Source organism: Odocoileus virginianus, chromosome 2 (genome assembly GCF_023699985.2).
Source record: "Odocoileus virginianus isolate 20LAN1187 ecotype Illinois chromosome 2, Ovbor_1.2, whole genome shotgun sequence".
Taxonomy (NCBI): domain Eukaryota; kingdom Metazoa; phylum Chordata; class Mammalia; order Artiodactyla; family Cervidae; genus Odocoileus; species Odocoileus virginianus.
In genome coordinates this window covers 89,925,969-89,945,834 of record NC_069675.1, presented here as the reverse complement: position 1 = coordinate 89,945,834, position 19,866 = coordinate 89,925,969, and the positions used below count along the sequence as shown (strand labels likewise).

Below are 19,866 nucleotides of genomic sequence, written 5' to 3'. Positions count from 1 at the left end.
TGCTCTGAAATATGTTTCACAGCACAAGGCTCCTGGGAGGATGGAAAATGCATCACTGAGAGTTTTCGTCCCCTCACTATTATTGTAAACAGTTTTTGATTGTGTTAGAATCCAGGTGCTAGGGCTTCAAAAGCCACTAAAGCATTCAGATGGTTGCCTTTCCTTAAGTTCATCAGTGAGTACATACCGAAGGCATTCTAATGTGCCAGGTGCCACACTGGGCACTAGGATCCCGTGGGAAGCAGGGCACAGGCCCTGCCCTGGGGGAAGGCCCACTCTTAACTGGGGAGGCAGGCACATAAACAGGCAGCTCCAGCATGGTGTGAGAAGTGTGCTCTCCTGCTCGTGGGCCAAGCACACTGCTGCCAAGGCGGGTCCCTTGGAAGTGGCTGCAGTTGGCCGAGAGTAAGCGATTCCTCAATGAAAGGTTTCTTTTGTTCTTCTCGAATGGCCAAACATGGCACTTGGCAAATCACAGACAAGCAATAAGGACTTGTTGATTGATTGATAAAGGGAGTTTTAATACTCTAAAGGACCATTGAAATAGGATACTGAGTAATTTTGGAGAGCAGTATGGAACAAATGAGTGGGTGAAAATTTCCTATTATCCTACAACAGAGAATGCTTTCTAGGTCAAATTTTTGAAGTTTTTGATTAAAGCTCAAGGTTTCTAATACAGGCGGTTACCAAAAATTGTGCTAAAAGTTAATCCCAATAATTACCTAGTATGTCTGAATCTTTTGTATATGCCCTGGATCCAATTTCTCTTTCCATTCAAATCTGTTGGGATTGTTGCAGAAAAACCCAAATGAACTTTTGGGCCAACCCAATATCTTTCCAAACCACCACAAATCTGATTATGTGATGCACTTGGTTAAAAGTCCTCTGGAGTATGGACTGCTCATGCTGGCCCTGTATGGTTGACCCCATCTGGCTCTCAGTTCCGCTCGCCAGTCCTCCTGTGATGCACGGACTGTTGTTACTCACAGAACATGCCATGGCTCTGCAGCCTCTGCGCTTGTTTATGAGCTGCTTCCTGTCCCTAGAATGTCCTTATCCTCCCTGTCCCCAACACAAGCTCCTACTTGTCCTTCATGGACCAGATATTTCATCCTCTGATGCCTTCCCCACCCTGCTGCACAGTGAGCTGCCGCCACCTGCCTTGTGTACACGGCCAGCGTGGTTCTTGCCACCTTGGGTGGCACCTGTTTACCCCCCGGACTGGAAGTCTTTGAAGACAGAGACCAGCCCTCTAGTGGCTTGGTACCCTCAGAACCTAAACCGGGCCTCCCCACGTGAGTCCTTACAAGCAACACAGAAAACCAGGGGGAAGACAGGAGGGTGTGTGACTTATGTTAGTCACAGTAGCCAGAAAACTTTGCCTCATCGGTCCCCAGTTTCCTGCCCCAGCTCAGTGTTAGCATCCATTGGTATTAAACTTATCTTAGTGTTGTCCGTGGTAACTAGAATTTCTTGAGAAGAAATTCTTGTAGACTTCTTGTAGAATATCTTGTAGATCACTCCAAAGAAAGCTTTGCCTCAGAGAGTCTGTGATGAGCTTTCCCCCCAGACAGGTGCCAAGCAAAATATTGAGCCTGGGGTCCCACCTCAGCTAGTTTATCACCATCCACCATCCCCATTCCCCGCCCTCCACCCCCACACCCACCCATAGGGATTCTGCTGTGGTCGGAATTTAATTGCCCAGGACCAGTCACCATCTATGCCTCTTCCTCTAATTAAGCTACACACTTCTGAAATGTTGCTTAACTTGATTAAAGAGAAGAGGTCTTTGTTGCTGTTGGCCTACTATATCTTCAATCCAAATTGCTAACTGATGTTTTTATTATAGAAAGGAAGTGGAGCGATTCTGAACACTGTAAAAACGAAAGCAAACCCAGCCATGAAGACTGTCTATAAGTTCGTAAGTACTGGTCTTGGTCTCAGGATCCAAACAGATCTGTTCCTGAGCATGACGACAAAACTCTTAGACTGAACCCTGTGTTGCAGAGCTAATTTGGGGGCTGCTGTGTTATTTCCTAAAGCTCTCAAAGCTCTCAGAATTGTTTAGTGTTGATGTTTTATGACCAGGTCAGTGACATTTTTTAATTTAAAATGTTCCTGCACACAGTTGCTGCAATAGAGAAATGGGAGGCTACTTGTTTTAGCTTTTCAAATATAGATGAGGTGGTTAAAATTCTAGCGCTCTGTCCCTAAGACTCAGAGGCTGTGGCCTCTCAGGTATTCTGGTAGACCTTTCCTGTGTGTATCCTCGCTATTATGTCAGAATAAAGCAGCTGCTCTGCAGGTTATTGAAGAGTGTTCATGGTGGGACACATGCCCAATTTTTTGTCCCAAATTCTTCATCATCTCTCTCATCACTGCCCTGTAGGAAATGCATTGTTTGTGAAACTTGTGCCCACAACAGAGTGAAAATAAGAGAACACGCCAGTTCCCAACACTCCATCTTTTACGAGCCTCAAGTATTTTTTCTCATGGTTTCTCCTGCTTCCTAATTTGACTCCGAGCCACTTAACTGGGGTGGTTTTGTTTTATTTCCATTTTTAATTTTGTTAGTCCTTTCTGTGCTTAAATAGTAATTATTTTAACAGGGTGGGTGGCTGCCAAGAGAACCACACAGATCGTAGAATGACAGAAAGTCAAAGCCAGGGTGTCTGCTGAAATGAAATTTAAGAAATGGCATCAGAAAAACCCAGCGATGTGTCTGTTTGGCCTGGGCAGAAAATTGGTCCTGAAGCCCTGCCCTGGTTAAGCGCAGTGGATATTCTGAACCTTGCAGCTGGAGAGGCTGCTGCTCTCCTCTTACTGGTAGCTGTCACCAGGCTGCGGAGATAAATAATTACAGAGAGCAGAAGCAGAGCTTCAGAGGTGGGGAAAAATCAGTGCCATCAAAATGCAGAAAATAAAATCTCTGTAGCCTCTTTAAGGGCTTTTTTTTAACCTTTCAACATTGTATTTGTTTTCGTAGCCATTATGTTTTCAACTTGATGATCCCATTTTCCTTCCTTTTTCTAGTAATCAGAGAAGGTGATTCACGATGGACTGAAATCAAGCACAGTCCCTGCTGGAAACAGAAGGGGAATCTTAACTTAAATTAATTTTTCATGCAGGCAAAAGATCATGCAAAAATGGGAATAAAAGAAGTGAAAAACCGCTTGAAGCAAAAGGTACTTGAAGTTCTTATTCAAAATGTATAAGCACCGTGTATGAAATGCGTGGCCACAAAAAAGTACGATGTGATCAATAGAGGCTGTTTGATACAGTGTTGTTAGCACACTTCAAAATGCATTACCAGCTGTCCGCGAGTTTTCACACTGTTATAAATATTCACAGACAAAAAACTGTCTTCAAATAACATTAAGACTGGCTTAAACCCACAACGGCAAGCGAGTTCAGAGTTACTGCTATCAGTCTGTCCCCTGCTCACCCCACTGGGCCCGCCCTTCACCAGGGTCCATACAGATTGGCTTGGTCTCCCCACCCCAGCACTACCAGCTCCTGCAGCTGACCTCTGCCCTGGGGCTGGTTGTAGCCAAAATCAAGAAGCACCTCCAAGGAAATGACTGCCATGCTTCCAGCCTGCACGTGGGTTTGAGGACACTGCAGGCTCTGCTTGCAGTTCATGTGTGAGACCCAAGGGGCAGGGAAAGACTCTGATTGTCTTCTTGGACCATCCGTAAACTCATATAAAATCATACAGACTGCATCCTGGCTAAGAGTGCCCCTACCTGATTCTCTAGACTTGTGCAGGGAAGTTACTGTAACAGAGAGGGCATTTTTATATTATAATGAATATCAGCATCAGTATTAGCATTGCCACCCTTCATTAAGCACTTTCTAAGGATGGTCCAGGCCAGGAACTTTCACATTTAATCCATAGAGCAACTCTAGGGGGTATTATTCTCATATCCTGTGTAAGGAGACCCTCAGTTCAAAGGTGAAGTAATTTGCTCAAGGTCACACTGGTGGAGCCTGGCAGAGCTGGGATTCAATTCCAGATTCATCTACTTCAGTGTCTGTGCTCTTACCACTATAGTATTTCATACTGCCTTCTTGAAACAAGGCAGTTTTGTTTCAAGATTTGGAAAACAAATCTTTTGTTTTCGTCTATCTCGGCAGTTTTTTAAAAAATTGAAAGCAGTTTTAATTTTAGGAAGTCAGAAAGGACCTCTCATTAATTTGAAATGGTCAAAGGAATTGATTCCTCTAATTGCAAAATAATTTGCTCTGACTAAGCATTCACATTCTTAGTTTCAGCTGGGAGTGAATTTTTAGCAGCTGAGATTCAAGTCCTGGAAATAAAAATCCTGCTAATGTAAATTCAGATAGACCTTAACTATGGTCTTTTGCACCCCACCAGAGACTGGCAGGTGGAATCCTTTACTTGGATGTTATTTAAGTCCCTAAATACACCTTTTTATCTCCTATCCCAGTCACGCGTAACTGAATTGGATTGCAGATGTAAAATAGAGGGGCAGGGAGGGCGGAGCTGTCACCAGGCTCTCGTTCCTTGATAACCACATCGGGCTGGTATTAGAAGGTTACTTGGAGGAAGCAGAGAAAGGTCCCCTCCTCAGGCAGAGGACACATGTGCCTCCTTGGTCAGATCTGTTCTCTGCAGGCCATCGCCTCCTTCCTCGTATGCATAAGCATCAGGCCTTAAGAAAATCCTCTTTTTATGATGAGTAAAATTTCTGCAAATAACCAGTTAAACTGAGGGCTTTTGATGTTGTTCAAAGGTTCACTTAGACAATCTAGATCACTCTTCTCCACGCCATCTCCCTTTCCTCTCCTTGATGGTATCTGAGGCAGAGTTTTCCCTCCCCTATTCCTCTTCCCCCTGCCAGTCTTTTCAAGAATAGCTTCAGGAGATAATGTTCTATAGAGAGTGTCAGTACATTTCAGGTGACACAAATGGTGAAGGCATTTCATAGAAATGTGGCTTGTCACCATCGGACTGTTGACAGATCTATTAGTGCACCCTTTTCAATTTTCACTTTTCCCCCCTTCGGTCTTACAGATTTCTGCAGACTTGATATTTTGCAGTTGTTCTTGGAAGAGCCATTTTGTAATTGAGACTCTAGCATTGTTCGGGACAGACGGGACCAGGTCTTCCACAGGGCTCTAGCTCCCTTTCCTGAGCTAATTTAGGATCTGGCTTTGTCTGACCTCTCTCACTGCAGTAGAAAATATTTCCTTGGCTTCCCCCCACCCCCCGCCACCTTCCCTTTATGTGGCAACATATCTGTATGGCTCCCTGGATGCATCCCACGTAGACATCTCAAGTTTGGTCTCTGCTACAGAATCGAGGCTGTTCCCAACAAAGACCTAATTTTCAAATGTGCTGGGTTGCCACCTGGCCTCCTCTAACTCTGCATAACAATGGTGACCCTGCAGATATAATCAAGAACCCAACCTTGCCCTCTTCGCTCTTGCCTTGGGTTTGAATTGCAAATAGAAAATGTGGGGCCGACCTGTGGAGAGGTCAACATGGTATGTGGAGGTCCATCTCTAATATGACTGAGCAGGGCCCTTCTCCATCCCTCGTTCATTTGTGCTGCAGACTTTCAAAGCCTCTGAAAGAGGAGCTTTCAAAGTATCTGTGTGACCGTTGGCAAATAATTGTTAATAGAGACTGTAGTGTAGCTTTTATTCCATACCTGCTCCGCTTCAGCCCAACAACAAAAAAAGGATGGATAACACATTTCTCTGGATAAATGGAGCAAGGTGGTCAAATTCTTCTATAGCTTGGCCTTCTTTGAAGTTTAACTTGCTCAAAATTAGGATGAAGAAATGGCAAGGAATGCTACCCAGCCATCACTTTCTAAAGGGAAAATCAGTGCTTTCGTCCAGAGCCCCTCCCCGCCAGACCTGGCCTGTTGGAAGGATGCTGCATGACTGGGCTGTGGTTCTCAACAAACCTCCTTCTGTTGCAGTGCTGTACACTGCTGCACCAAATGCCCTCTTTTAAAAACAGTAGCTATTCACACATTCCTTCTTTCCTATAAGGAACATTGAAATATTTATGTAAGGATGCACCTCCCTTTCTTTTTCTTTTTTTGCCTATTGGAGAACCCCTAAAAAATTATATTTTTTTCTTCAGTATAAAATTAAAATGATTGAGTCAAATGGACCCGTTTCACAGCCTTTTTTTCTTTTTTTGGCCACACCATGCAGCTTGCAGGATCTTAGTTCCCCGACCAGGGATTGAACCCGGCCCAGGCCGCAGCTGTGAAAGGGCCAAATCCAAACCAGTGGACTGCCAGGAATTCCCTCACAGCCCTTTTTAAATATTTGATCTTTTAAAGATAAATCAAGCTTGTTGATTCAGAGTCTGTGTGATTGAAAGGAGCAGATTCATAGCTGAGTCAGCGAAGATCTGAGTTTCTGGTGAAACATTTCCTAGTGTATTAAAAGGAGTGAGGCAGCACCTTTGGGGCTGGGAGACCCAGGTAGACTCTTGTAGGACAGACATTTTCACACCGTATCACACAACTGTCAGCTCCCTGTCTCCGCTGCAGCCTCAAATCACAGAAATTCCAACACTGGATGCTATTTTGCTATCAGTATTCATACTGTAGTTTGCATTTTCTGTAGCGTGAAGTAGACTGGAAAAGGACACTGTACAAATCCAAACATAGAGACCAGGAAGCTGAGTCAGAGACAGGAGGCCCCAGCCTCACACCCCCGAGAGCCTTCAAACCTCTCACTCTGTGATGTGGCTTTGGGGCCTCTGAAGCAGACAGATAAGCCAGGTTCAGTCCTGCCAGTTTTTCTCACTTATAAAGTAGAGGAAATAGAGATTTTTACTGGACTGTTGCAAGGACTAGAAGAAATAATGGGTTTAAATAGCAACACATAGTAGCCATTTGGCAAATGGGAGATTCCATCCTGTCTATCTTCTGTCCCACATCTGGCGTGGCTGGTCTGCCCACACACTCGTGTGTGTACCTGGGGAGCATGGCTGGGCTGGGAGCCACTCCCTTTTCGTCCTCCACACAGCCACCAGAGTAGTCCTCCAGGGCATCCTGCTCCCCACTTCCCCTGGGCCAGGAATGTTCTCCTGGAATCTCTGCCTCATGAAGTCATATAGCCCAGCTCCCACCCAACACCACGCTAATCCCCTTCCTTCTTCTGGGTTCCCGTCTCGGGACTCCTCCTAGGGACTCGGTCCCTGCCTTCTCCACAGACAAATGGAGATTAGATCCCAGGCATGATCTCTGATTCCAGCCTGGGGAAGGTGATAGAAATTGTATTCTTTTCTGATTCCTTTGTTGACCAAGGGATGGGAACTAACAATCTCCCAGCTCTGAACAGGGCTGTGGGAGAAATCTGCCAACCTTCAGCGGCCTCTTCCCTGCAGCTCCATCTAGTGTCTTCCTCCTGTGCGACTCTTCAGGAAGGAACAGATTTATCCTGCCTGTTACCTTCTTGATTTTTTGTTTTTAAGGACATTTTGAGCATTTGCCAAAAAAAAAAAAAAAAAAAAAAAAAAATTGTGGAGAAAATTCAACAAATCAACAAGAAAAAAAGGAAATTTTATAACCTCTATTTTCACTCACAGTATCCTGACCATTTCTCAAAACACTAAATGTTTCTTGCACATGTTGTTGTTTTAAATGGCTATATACAGTGACATACATACATTCTTTAATCCCATTGCTAGATGCTTTAGTTAGTTCCAATGTTTTCTAGGCACACATCCTCACAGGTAAGCCTTGCAGGAATTCTTAATTATTTCATCTGGATAAATTTCTGAAAGTAGACCTAGTGGGCCAGAGGCTCTTTCCTCTTTTAGGATTTTGATAGGAATTGCAGCTTACGTTCCCACCAGAAGAGTATGAGAGTTTTACCATACTCTTTGCTGATGGCATCTCGGTTAATTCTTAAAAGACAATTTATTTAATCACAGGTATCAAGCATTGTGTTTTTGGATCCATGCAGTATGTAAGATCTCTGCTGGTACCTACAAGAGAGGGTGTGAACTGGCCCTATTTCTTTCCTGACTGGGACTTCTCCCTCTCTGCTCTCTAGGAACCTGGGAGGAAGCAGTTTTCCTACCCCAGGTGAAAGAAATAGTGGAGAAGTTAACAGATTAGTAGGGCGAGCCCCAGGACTTTGTAAGAAATCTTGGGCACCTTTGGGTCTTCTAACTAAAGAAAATTAACATACATATTGATGCACAAGCACATGTGTATACTGGACACATTTGGCTTCCAAATGTTCTATTCAACAACGATTTGTTGTGATAGGGGTTCCTGAGGACAAGGTCACATCTGATGAGTTTTTGAGCACCTCCTTGACTCAGAATACCTTCTCCTGTGCTGTTGTCATGGGTCCATGAGGTATAAATCACATTGCCCTGGGCTCCTCTGCTTCTAGCTGTGTGGCCTTGGGTGACTTGCCCTCTCTGAGCCCTGTTTCCTCACCTATAAAAGAGCGGTAATCCCATTTACCTTGTGGTTCTTGTGGAAACTAAGTGTGATAGTGAAGGTCAAGGGTCTGGAGAAGTGACTGCAAGTAGTAGGCACTCAGTACAGGGAAGCTCTTCCTTTTAGATGGTGCTTTTTCCATTTTGCAGGGAATAAGTCTCGTGTTCAATTTGCACAGGACTTAGACATTTTTCAAAGCTTCCTCACATCTCATCTCATTTAACCCATTCTCTTAGCAGCTTTGAAGTTTGCCAAGCAGATGGTGGTCTCCCCGTTGTAAAAATAAAGAAATAGGTACAGAGAGGTTGAGTGAGTTGGAAAGATCAGATAGCTAGTTAATGGTAAAAGCAAAACCTAGGACATTTTTACTTGAAATGTTAACTTAAAAATTTAAGCTAAGACACTTTGCCCAAAACTACCACAGACATTTTTAAAAATAGTTATCATCTTATAGTTTTCATTACTCTCAGTATTTTCTTACCAGCTTACCTTACTTCTTCATGTCTTTATTTTTCTCCCCAACCAGTCACAACAGTGCAGTACTTTTCCAGAACTAAAAGTGAATTGTTTTGTTTGGCTTTATTTAACCTCTTATGTATATCCTCTCGGTAACCCTGCTGAATCCATAATGCCCCTTGTGCCCTCTGTTACTTTCTGGCACAGAGGAGTCCCTCCCTCTCTTTGTTCCACTTGACCTGAGCACCTTTGGGCAGCCCCTTTCCAAGAGAGCTGTTTCTAATTGGCTGGCGGCAGCTTCTCTCATCGCTGAGCCTCAGCCAAGCTGAGACTCAGGGGCCACTTGGTGCAAGCCCTACCTAGCAAAACCAAGAGGTCACCATCTCTATGTGTTATTACCAAGCAGCACAGAGGCTCCGCTAGATGTGGAGTTGAATATATAGAGAGGAGGGGTGGGGGAGCAATCCCTATTATTTATTTATTTTTATTAAAGTATAGTTGATTTGGGGCTTCCATTGTAACTTGGTCAGTAAAGAATCTGCCTGCAGTGCAGGAGACCTGGGTTTGATTCCTGGGTTGGGAAGATTTCCTGGAGAAGGAAATGGCAACCCGCTCCAGTATTCTTGCCTGGAGAATCCCATGGACAGAGGAGCCTGGCAGGCTTTAGTCCGTGTGGTCACAAGAGTTGGACACGACTTAGTGACTAAACCACCATAGTTTATTTACTCCCTATAGTTTGTTGAGTGCCTCATTAGTAGGTACTCAGTTATTATTATTGAGTACCATACATAGGACACTCCTGAGGAAAAACGTTCCAGACATTTATGTTGCTTAATCATCTTTATCCCTCATAGCTACCATAGCTTCATTTTATAGGTGAGGAGACTGAGGCTCAAAGATGTTCCGTATTTCTTCTTTAATGCATTATTATTTAGTAAGGGATCACTTTCCTCCACATGCCACCATTCTCTCTATTTAACTCAATAAGAACAATCAATTGTCAAGTCTTTTATGTGCAGAATTTAATGAGTACCAAAGGTATATATCTTGTTGACCAAAATGTGTATTTGTTTTTGCAATGAAAATAGTTCAGTTCAGTCGCTCAGTCGTCTCTTTGCAACTCCATGGACTGCAGCACACCAGGCTTCCCTGTCTATCACCAACTCCCAGAGCTTGCTCAAACTCATGTCTATCAAGTCAGTGATACCATCCAACCATCTCATCCTCTGTCTGTATTTATTATTTTATTCTAACTGTGAGTTATTTTTACTTAGTTAAAAAAAAATGATTTAAATGTTTTTTACTTGTACATCTATTCTCTGCCTTGCTCAAATGAAGATTTAAGCAACTTTCTTGACTTGAATAAAGCCATATGATCTACACTGCACAAGTTGGCACCATCCACATCCCGAAAGACCCACGGGTATAGTCAGCTGCCAGCGTTAGGGAAAGGAGAATCACTGCTTTTTGCACGTTGGGGTTTTTCTTTACCTTAAAATTTGACTTTATTTATCACAAGCACAAATTAAATGTGAACTTCTAAATTTAAAAAAAAGATGACACTGGCTCCCTAAATTTTCTCCAGGTCATAGAATCCTAACTCAGACTTAAGTGTCTTTCTGCATTCTCTGCTGAAAAGACTAGGGCTAAGCAGGAGAGAGCAGGAACACACGGTTTTCACAAACAGTAACGTCATCAGTGTACAAATGCAGAGAAAATGTCCACACTCACAAATCATCAAAGTCATGCAAATTAAAACAACAGCAAGGTCTAGCTTTTCACCTCTTAAATTAGCAATACATTTTTAAAACGGTATGGCTAACACACACGGTGAAACTGATAATACATCCATTGCTGGTAGTTGGTGTAAATTGGAAAGCAATTTGGTAGAATGAATAAAAAGCCTTAAAAATGTTTATATCTTTTGATTGAGCAATTGCATTCCTAGGGATTTCTGTTAAAGAATTAATCCAAAAGAAAGATGGCAGTGTTTATCCCTGTGCTGTTTAGAAAGTTTAAGAAAAAAAAATTAGGAGCAATCTAAATGCCTAGTAGTAGTAAAAATGGTTTATTAAATTATTGAGTATCTGCTCAATGAAATATTATGTATCCATTAAAATGATCATTCAAATGACTGTATTGTACCATGGAAATGTTTATAACAGAAGAAACAGAATGTAAAATTATGCATGAGTTATGATTGCAAGTAATTTTCAAATGCCTGCATGTGGACAGAGTGAATATATAAAAATTAAAATAACTGTGTGAGGTAGCAGGAGGAAAGATCTTCCCCACTATTGTGAATTATTATGTTGTCTTTATAATGTAATGTGCATGGTTTTGGTTTCCCTAAGTGAAAGGGCCAAGTTAGCCTTCCATTTCCTCCATCTCTAGCAGGAGGGTCCGAGAGGGGGTTCTCCAGCAGGCATCTTAGCAGTAGGATGGGAAAGAACCCCTGTGCTCATGGCAGGGCCATAACCCAGAAACCAACCCCCGGACGGGATTTCTCCCTGCAGGACATCACTGAGAATGGCTGTGCCCCCACCACAGAAGAGCAGCTGCCAAAGACTGCGCCGTCCCCACTGGTAGAGGCCAAGGACCCCAAGTTCCGAGAAGACCGGAGGCCAATCACAGTCCACTTTGGACAGGTATGTACCTGGCCCCTTGACTGACCTGGGCTTTCTGTTATGTTTTAGTGGACGATATAACATATGTAAGTTTTTCATTTTGGCTCTCTGACAAAACAAAAACTCCATGGAGTTCTGCACATTGTCAAAGGTTCACTTGGTAGAAGCATGTTTCCAAAAAGGTGAATTTTCAGAAATTTTGAGAAGACAGTGTGGCTCTGGTCATAAACCAGCTCAACTATTAAGTGAAGTCATTAAATGCAGCTGCTGCCTCCCCATTCCAAGGCACTCGGTTTAAGGTGCCTCTGTTAGCTAAGCATCTCATTAGAACGCTTCAGCATCCCAGGCCCTTCTTTGCACCTTCAAATAAAAGACAACAAGTGAAGTCTTAAAAAATCAATTAGGAGTTCTTTATTAATATACTTCCTGAAAATCAATATTGGGGGTCGTACTTCTCAGAGTAAACACCCGCACTATAGTTCTCGTGATCCTATTCTATAACCAGCTTTTTTAAACCTGAGCATTTAAAACATTGTTTGGTTGTTTGATTTTTTTTTTTTTTCCTCTTAAGTAAAACAGAAACTGAAATTTTTCTTATCCATGTCCTATCAGTGATTATATTTTTGGTTGAAAAACATTGTATACCCTCCTCTACTTCTCTTGAATTGACTCTCTTGATGAGCCAAAGTCATAATTTCTTGATTTGTGAGAAATGGCTCTGTTAGCACGCTATGACTATAATAAGAATTTGCAGGGTTATTCGTTCTTAAGTCACTTGATTCTTAACCATTAATTAGATGAAGCATGATTAAAATAATCTTCATGATTTTATCTTTAATATGATGCTATGTTATCACCTAAAAGATCTAGAAGCATGCATTTAAAATGGTCCTGCTTTTAACAGACATTTATCAAGTGCCTGCTATGTACCAGACTTTGAGCTATTTAGAAATGAAGGGAACTAATGAAACTGTTGCGGTGGGTTATTATGGTGAGGGATGAGTTTGTTGAAACGTAAGAATCTTCTTCTGTAATCAATATTTTTAGATAATACATTCATACATCTTAAACTTGGAGATATCCATCCCCCTTTTCTGATTTTACACTTTAAGGGGATGTTATAAAAATTGAAATGTAGTATAGGAAAGAGGCATCCACAGGGCAGTGCTCACTTGATTAATGATTATCTTCAAATTGCATCGGTGTTTGCACCCCAAGGAGCTGCCTCTTCCTGGGGTTCAAGCCTTGCTGGAGGAATCTGCACCCTAGTTCCCTGACTGTGCTTGCTGAAACCGCAGCCCCCGGTCGGTTGGTTGTCGCCAGCATGGCATTCCAGAGCCAGCTTCCTGCTTTCCTTTGTCCTCATTCCTGCACACACTAACCTTCCCATGAAAAGAGCCCCTCTCTGGAGTTTGGAGCCCATTACAGAGAAAGAGGGGGCGGGGGAGAGGGATTTCATGGTGTTAAACATTCCATTTTCGAAACACAAAAAAGGAGGCCCTATTTGAAATGGAGAAAGACCTTCTTTCCATTTCAGCGAGAAGTAGAGATGCTTTAATGTCATTCCCAGCTAAATGCAGAATAAGAGTGTGTGCACGCACGGGTGGGGGATAAACAATTAAAAAAGCCACCCCAAACTCTGTTGAAATAAGAGCTGTCTGTGCCTTCACAGGTCTGTAAACTGGAGAGGATGAAAGTGGCTTTTTTTCCCCGTTTGTCACTTCCCTCACGTGGCTGCCAGCATTATGCAAGTGTACAGGAAGGCAGGGTTTTTTTTTTTAATGCATGCATGCGGATTAAGGTCAAGCCCCAAGTATCAGCCATGCAGCGGGCTCTCCCTTCCAGCTGCAGCCACAGAGCCTACCCACAGCCGCGAGATGCCTTAATTGAGACGTGCTGTCAAAGTGACAAACACATTTGCATACAGTCTACACTCTATTTATTTTCTCTGGAAAGGTCTACAGTCTGCTGTTGGTTGAACATTCTTAATCAGTTTGCTGTAAGTGAACTGCCAGCCAGCTCACTTGTGCCGCAGCTTCTTCATTAGGTGACAGATTAGCGGCAGGGGGGATGGGCCAGGGAAACCCAAGACCCCTTTCTTTTAACTCTTTCCAGTTTTGCCCTGGTGCTAGCTTGGCCTTCAGTCCTTCACTGGGTGCCTGCTTTGATGAACCATTGACCAAAACAGGCAGTGTTTCTAGAGCACCTTCTATCGGCAGGCATGTGTTTCAGGGGCTATGCATTCTCAAAGAAGCCTTTTGAGTTCCATTTCAGAGTTTTTTGCCACACTCTCCTCTGTATTCTATCTGTACTATTTTTTCTTTTTACTTCATATTTTTCTTTAAACAGACTCCAACCTGACATTTATACTAATCTGACATTTTACTCTCTTTTTAAGCAGTGATGTTGATAAGCCCCTAGATTATCAGTACTGGCCCAGTGTTTTCATAAGGTCTATCTAAAACTACTCATATAGCCCCAATAGTACGTATTCTCCTTTTGGAAAACTTGTGTCATTTCTGCCATACCCCTCTGAGGGGGAGATCATTAACTGTATTTCGAACCAGAGTCAGAGCTCAGAGACCTTCCCAGGACCATATTGCCAGCACAGGACAGTTCACCTCCAGAGCCCACTTCAGTTCCCTCACCAAGCAGAGACATCAGCTTCTGTTTGAAAGGTCCAGTAAAGCTACTGTGTTCTGGAAAAATAATTTAAGCTAACCAGACAGTGCACGCTAACCTCAGAAAGACCCTTGCCTTGAGTCTATGTTCCTGTGGATTTCATTCTTTAAGAACCATTAGCTTTCCACTGGAGGCAGAGACTAGTGAGGTCTTGATTACATTCATCCCTCCACCTTGCAAAGTTAGTGCCCATGGAGCCAGCCAGGGGACTCCATGGAGACCTGTGGCCAGTTGCAGCAGGGTGGGGGGATGTTGTGAGTTGGGGGCGGGGGGTGGCCTTTGCAGAGCCCTCGAGGAGAAAAGGTGCTCTCTTGCCTCCGCTTCACTGGAGCTTCCTCTTTGAAGGCTATGACCATTTCTCCCTTTGATTCTGCATCTGTTCATCCATGTGTAAAATAAATAAATAGATAAGTCCTTGTGGGGCATAATAAGGGTGACAGACCAGCAAATGGACAGCCCAACCCAGAGTGATGAGAACAGTGAGAGAGGTGAGCTCAGGGCTCTCTGAGGGTCCCCACAGGGGCATCCTCTTCACCTGCAGGTCCATTGTCTGTAGACCTAAGCTGGGCCCTGTAACTAAAAGACAACAAACTGAACTCTTTAGCCTTTCATTTCTTTTCTAAAGCAGACATAATGTAAGACCACTCACAGTTCATCATGAGCCATGTTGATGGTTCCAAACAAGGGCAAGTAAATGGATTTTTAGTTAGCCTCTGCATCCTTATCTAATTTCTTTAAAGAGTTCAAAAGTCTCTGACTTGAGAATACCTTTTCCTACCTTGGAAAATGTTTAGGTCTAAGGAGGCTGTAAATAACATTTTTTCTCTCAAGTTCAGAATGAGAAAGAAGGCCCAGGAGACAGTCAAATGAGATAAGGATGCTAGTTTTTGTTTTTCGTTTTTTTACCAATAGGCTAAAAGGAAAATATGGCTTTAGACCTGAAGCCAAATGGGCTTGCTCACACCTCAGCTCTGAGTTGAAAAGACTGAGCCATGCCCCACAGGAAATGTGGGCAGTTTCAGGCAGTGCCCAGGGTGCCTGTGCATTGGCAGCTATGTGTGTGTGGTAGGGTGGGGAGTGCGGGTGGCGCCAGGAGCACAGAGCGTGCTTAGTCCCATCTCCCGACTCAGAGGGAGACACTTTCCTCTCTTGGCAGCTGAGAGCCCGAGGGCCCAGAGAGAACCAGAGGAGGCCCCGTGCTTTTGTCTCCTGTATGGAGAAGTGGGCCTTCTCTCCTCTCTGTGGCTGGGGAAGGAGTGAGGAAGCCCCACCCTCCCCAGCAGGCTCTGGGCACCCCTCAGCCAGACATCTTGCCTCAGCCCTTCCCCCTCTGAGGGACCAGCAGAGGGAGCACCCCCTGGAAACTGCTGTGCTCCCTGTGTTTAATTAGGTGGACAGGCTTCTCGGTGCTTTCACTTCTGTACTCATCTAATTTTATTTTTTTAACTTGGAAGACATTTACATCTATTTTTACTTTCGCACATCACCAATCATGGGTTTGGGTGACTTGTATCTCTATCAGGAAAATATGGCACTATTGAGTGACTACTGTATCCAGTGGAGAACTCAATCTTTGGTCACTTCATTCAGGGCTCCTGGATTTGGTCCCATCAGCCCCTCTTTGAAAAGACCTATGTACTAATTTAGTTGAATCTTTTGTTTTCTTTGGCTGCACTGGATCTTAGTTGTAGCACATGGAATCTTCCTTGCAGCATGTGGGAGCTAGTTCCCTGACAAGGCATCAAACCTTGGTCCCCTGCATTGGGAACACAAAGTCTTAGCCACTGGACCACCAGGGAAGTCCCTTAATTGAATCTTTGACATCAAGTGGTTAGGAAGATGGTCTCATAAATATCACAGAGTTGGGGAAACAGGCCCAGAAGACGTTTGCTTGATTTAGGAGCTAATTCTTACTCCACCACCAGCAGCAGCCCTCTTCTCTCAACTGAGTGCAGCTCTCCCTCCCTGGGTTTGGGGACTGGGCTGACAGTGGCACCCAGGGACCCTGAATTCTAGTCCTGGACACGTGCCGCTGTGTGCCATGGTCCTCGGCCAGGGACTGGGCCTTCTCAGGAGGTGGCAGGACAGGGCAGACCCACTCTAGGACCTGCTTCATTGTGTTACCCCTAGTTGATCCTACAAACAAAATAACTGCCTGCTTTCCAATCTGATAGAATCAAAAAAAGTGTGCACTGAAACGTGTCTGTTCTCCCAGTTGAGCAAAGCTTTCTAAACCTCTTTAACATAAAGTTTGAAAAGCCAGTTAAACCAAAGTTCAAACTAAGCACTACCATGGCTTCTGGAGGCCTGGGATGGAGTGGTTTGGATACACCCTTACGATCTGCTCCTGGAATGCGGTTGCCTGTTTGTCTGTGCATGCGGAGAGTTCTGACTTTACAAGCGTGAGCCAGGTTGTTTAGTGCCAGTCTTACCCTGGGCTGGAGTAGCTGCCCTGCCAGCGAATACCTTCCTGGCACCCTCACCTCTGAGGAACCCCTCCACCCCATTGGGCTTAGAAGTCATACACTTCAACTCCCCCATTGCCTCCCACACACTTCCAACCGAGGTTCCCGTCCTCCAGACACCTCACCCCCCAGGCTGCTGTCTGAGGGGTACACTCCCACCTACATGTGCCCCTCCTCCCCCACCTCCCACTGCAGTGAGGTCCATCCAGGAACCCGGGTCTGCTCCCCGCACCCCCCCCCAAGCCTCTCCCTTCTGCCCCCTGACACTGCCCGGTCCCTCTCCTGTCCACACCTCTGTCACAGCAGTGGGTCAGGCTGTATTGCTGCTCACTTGGACTGAGCCACAGCCTCCTAACTGACCTCCAGACTCAGCCGGGCTGCGTCCCCACACAGCCTCACTTGACCCACACACCAGTGGCCGTGCCACCTCCTTGCCCCTCGCCTCCCCCATCACTCTTGACATAGACCAGAAGGCCCGTGATGATGTCTGCCCTCAGACCTGGTCCCTTTTGTAAATCCTCCTGACTGAGTTGGTTGCTCCTGTCTTTGTGCTACCCCAGAACTTGGTACATGCAGTGCATCTCACACAGCTTTGTAATCATATCTTTAATGCCTGCCTGTCTCCCCTGATGAGAATGTGAGCCTGGAACGTCCACCACAGGGCTTGGCACTGACCTGGCCTTCAGTAAATGTCTTAGGGGTTTATTATTTATGTGGATTTTTAAATTGATTAGTATTTGATTGATTATCATTTAAGTACTTTCTGTGTATCCAGGTTATTTGGTTTTATTCCAGTTGCTATGCTTACAATTCCATTCATTTGAAAAAAAGGAAAATGAATATTCCATTAGTGGTCAAAAGCAAATTCCATATCATTTTCCATAAATAAGGGTTTTGTTTCCAAGTAGAATCAGATTTGTATTAAAGGAATTTAGATCCTGTCTCATTCCATTTTGTGTTTTTATGAGCTCCTAAGGGCTAGTCCTAAATGCCCCAGGAAAAGAGAGGAGGTGAGGGGGGCTCTGGGACACCCCCAGGCTCCCCAAATGGGGGGACCTGGAGAGGAGGAGAGCTGGGGAGAGAGCAGGCAAGGGAAGGGAAGGTCCAGTGCCCCTTGAATTCTTCCCAGAAAGCAAAGATTTCATCTGTAAAAGAGACTAAGCTGTATAACCAAATGCAAAATGTGAACTTGGATTTGTTTTTTTAAGCATCAAAGATATTCTTTGAAAAGTTGGGAGATCTGAAGATGGACTGGGATGTTAGGTGATATGATAGAGCTATTGTTGATGTCATGGTTTTTAGGGGCTTATCTTTATGCCTCAGGGGTGCACACTTCGGTATTTAGGGGACATCTAAAACTTGCTTTCAGAATGGTATGGTCAAAGAATTACACACACATGTATATGTAACAGCCATTCACAGAGAGAGAGAGAAAATAAATACAGCACCCCTCCATGCCCCCAGGAGTTTAGCTGCTGAAAGGCAAAGGCTGATCAGCTGATGAAAGCGGTGTGGTTGAAGGTAAAGCATAGATTTTAGCATCAGGCAGCTCTGGGCTTAAATTTTCAGTTCTGGCACTAACAAGCTGGTAACCTGCCCTCAGTAACTTAACCTCAGTGAGATCAGTTTTCTCAGCTTTAAGGTGGGGATAATAATATTCACATCACAGGTCCTTATAGGGATTAAGCGAGGCACTGTCTGCCTGGTTCTGTGCTACACACGGGGTCTCAGTAAACATCAGTGTCTTCCTCCAGTGGAGCAGAAGCAGAGCCAGATGTCAGTCACCCACGGACAGGGCCTCCCAGTCAGCCTGTCTTCCCAGCGCCTGTCACCCGGCATCTCTCAGAACATACTCCCCTTAGTGGCAGCCACCCCGGCTCAGGCACACATGTAACTGACCCACGTGCCTACGCTCTTGTGGAAAGAGGAGGGCTGGCATCGTGGGGCAGAGGGAGAGGCGCTGGGGGCACAGCCAGGAGATGGTGCCTAAGTCTGATTCAGACACATGAGCAGAAGGGGCCAGAGTGCAGACTGGGGCACCAGCCGTGAGTGAGAAGCGAGTGTCGTGGTCTGCCGTCCCGAGTGCCTTCTTGGCCTGACTTACCTGCCGTGCCTGCACAGACCACGAGGCAGACCCCTCTGCAGGCTGCCCCTTCAATCCCTGTTGTTTCCAAATCATGTTTCCCCCTTTTCCATCTCTCCTTTTTCCACTCTTTCAGCCATAATTTTGTGTGAAAAAGCAGGCACGTCTGGGTGGTCTCCAGCTCCGTTCCCTCCAGCTCCCGCGTCCGGCTGCAGGGTGACTGGAAGGCAGCTGTGCCCACAGTGCCGGCAGGCGGCCGCAGAGCTCTTCTGACTCACTCTCTGCTATCACCCAGAGCGGTGGTGGTCCCTGGTGGGTTTGTCAGGTCTGTCTGGAGAGGGCGACTGGTGGGACACATGTGGCCTCACTTTCCCAAAAAGTCCAGGTAGCCCAGAGACAGCTTTCTGATGCAAAATTAACAAGGCCAGGCTTTGCTCTTGTGAGCAGCCATATCCAACTTCAAGAAGAAAAACTTGCCAATCAAAAAAGGGAGGTCAGATTCTGGAAATTCATAAGGATTGAGTTGAAAATCCAAGCAATTTCTTATTAAACATAACAAAGTTTGCCTTCTCAAATAGTATTCCTCTTGCCACAAGGAGTTCAAGGGCTCCTGGCATGCCGTGGAAGGGCTGAGCAGTATCAGCAGCCAAATGAAAATCCAGGTTCAAAATTTCAGTTTGCATTCTAAGCTCCACCACCTGACCTCAATTCAGCACAAGTTAAGAGGACTGCAGGGCTAGTGGGCACTGTCCACCCGCCTCCTTCTAGGTTCCGGGCAGTTTGAGCAGTTTCACAGCAGTTTGAGCTCCTCTTATGGTTGAAGAGCAGTGAGAGAGTAGAGGGGGGCTATGACACTGAATTGCTCACCACGTGCCAGGCACCTCACTGAGACCTGGAGAAGTGGGTCTATGTCCCAATTCCAGGTACCATGCTAGACAGTTCCCACAGGTTAGCCCACTTAGTCCTTTCAGCCACGGCTGGGTCTCAGGTATTGTCTCCTCTGCAAGGCCCAGAGAGGTTAGGGGATTAGCCAAGGTTTACAACTCAGAAGCAGCAGTCAAGATTCAAAGCCATTTGTCTATTAATAGAGCTCAGGTTCAAAC

The 19,866-nt window shown here is 44.9% G+C and overlaps 1 protein-coding gene across 11 annotated transcripts in view; it reads left to right on the top strand.

Moving 5' to 3' along the window:
* The window catches only part of DENND1A (DENN domain containing 1A), a 527,524-nt gene that overhangs the window by 462,650 nt on the left and 45,008 nt on the right, over window positions 1–19,866 (top strand). For all 11 annotated transcript variants that reach the window (XM_070452577.1, XM_070452573.1, XM_020872163.2 and 8 more), the window contains 3 exons: window positions 1,850–1,921; window positions 3,129–3,185; window positions 11,423–11,554. In XM_070452577.1, the coding sequence (XP_070308678.1) occupies window positions 1,850–1,921; window positions 3,129–3,185; window positions 11,423–11,554 (261 nt within the window). The remainder of the gene's footprint in view (window positions 1–1,849; window positions 1,922–3,128; window positions 3,186–11,422; window positions 11,555–19,866) is intronic.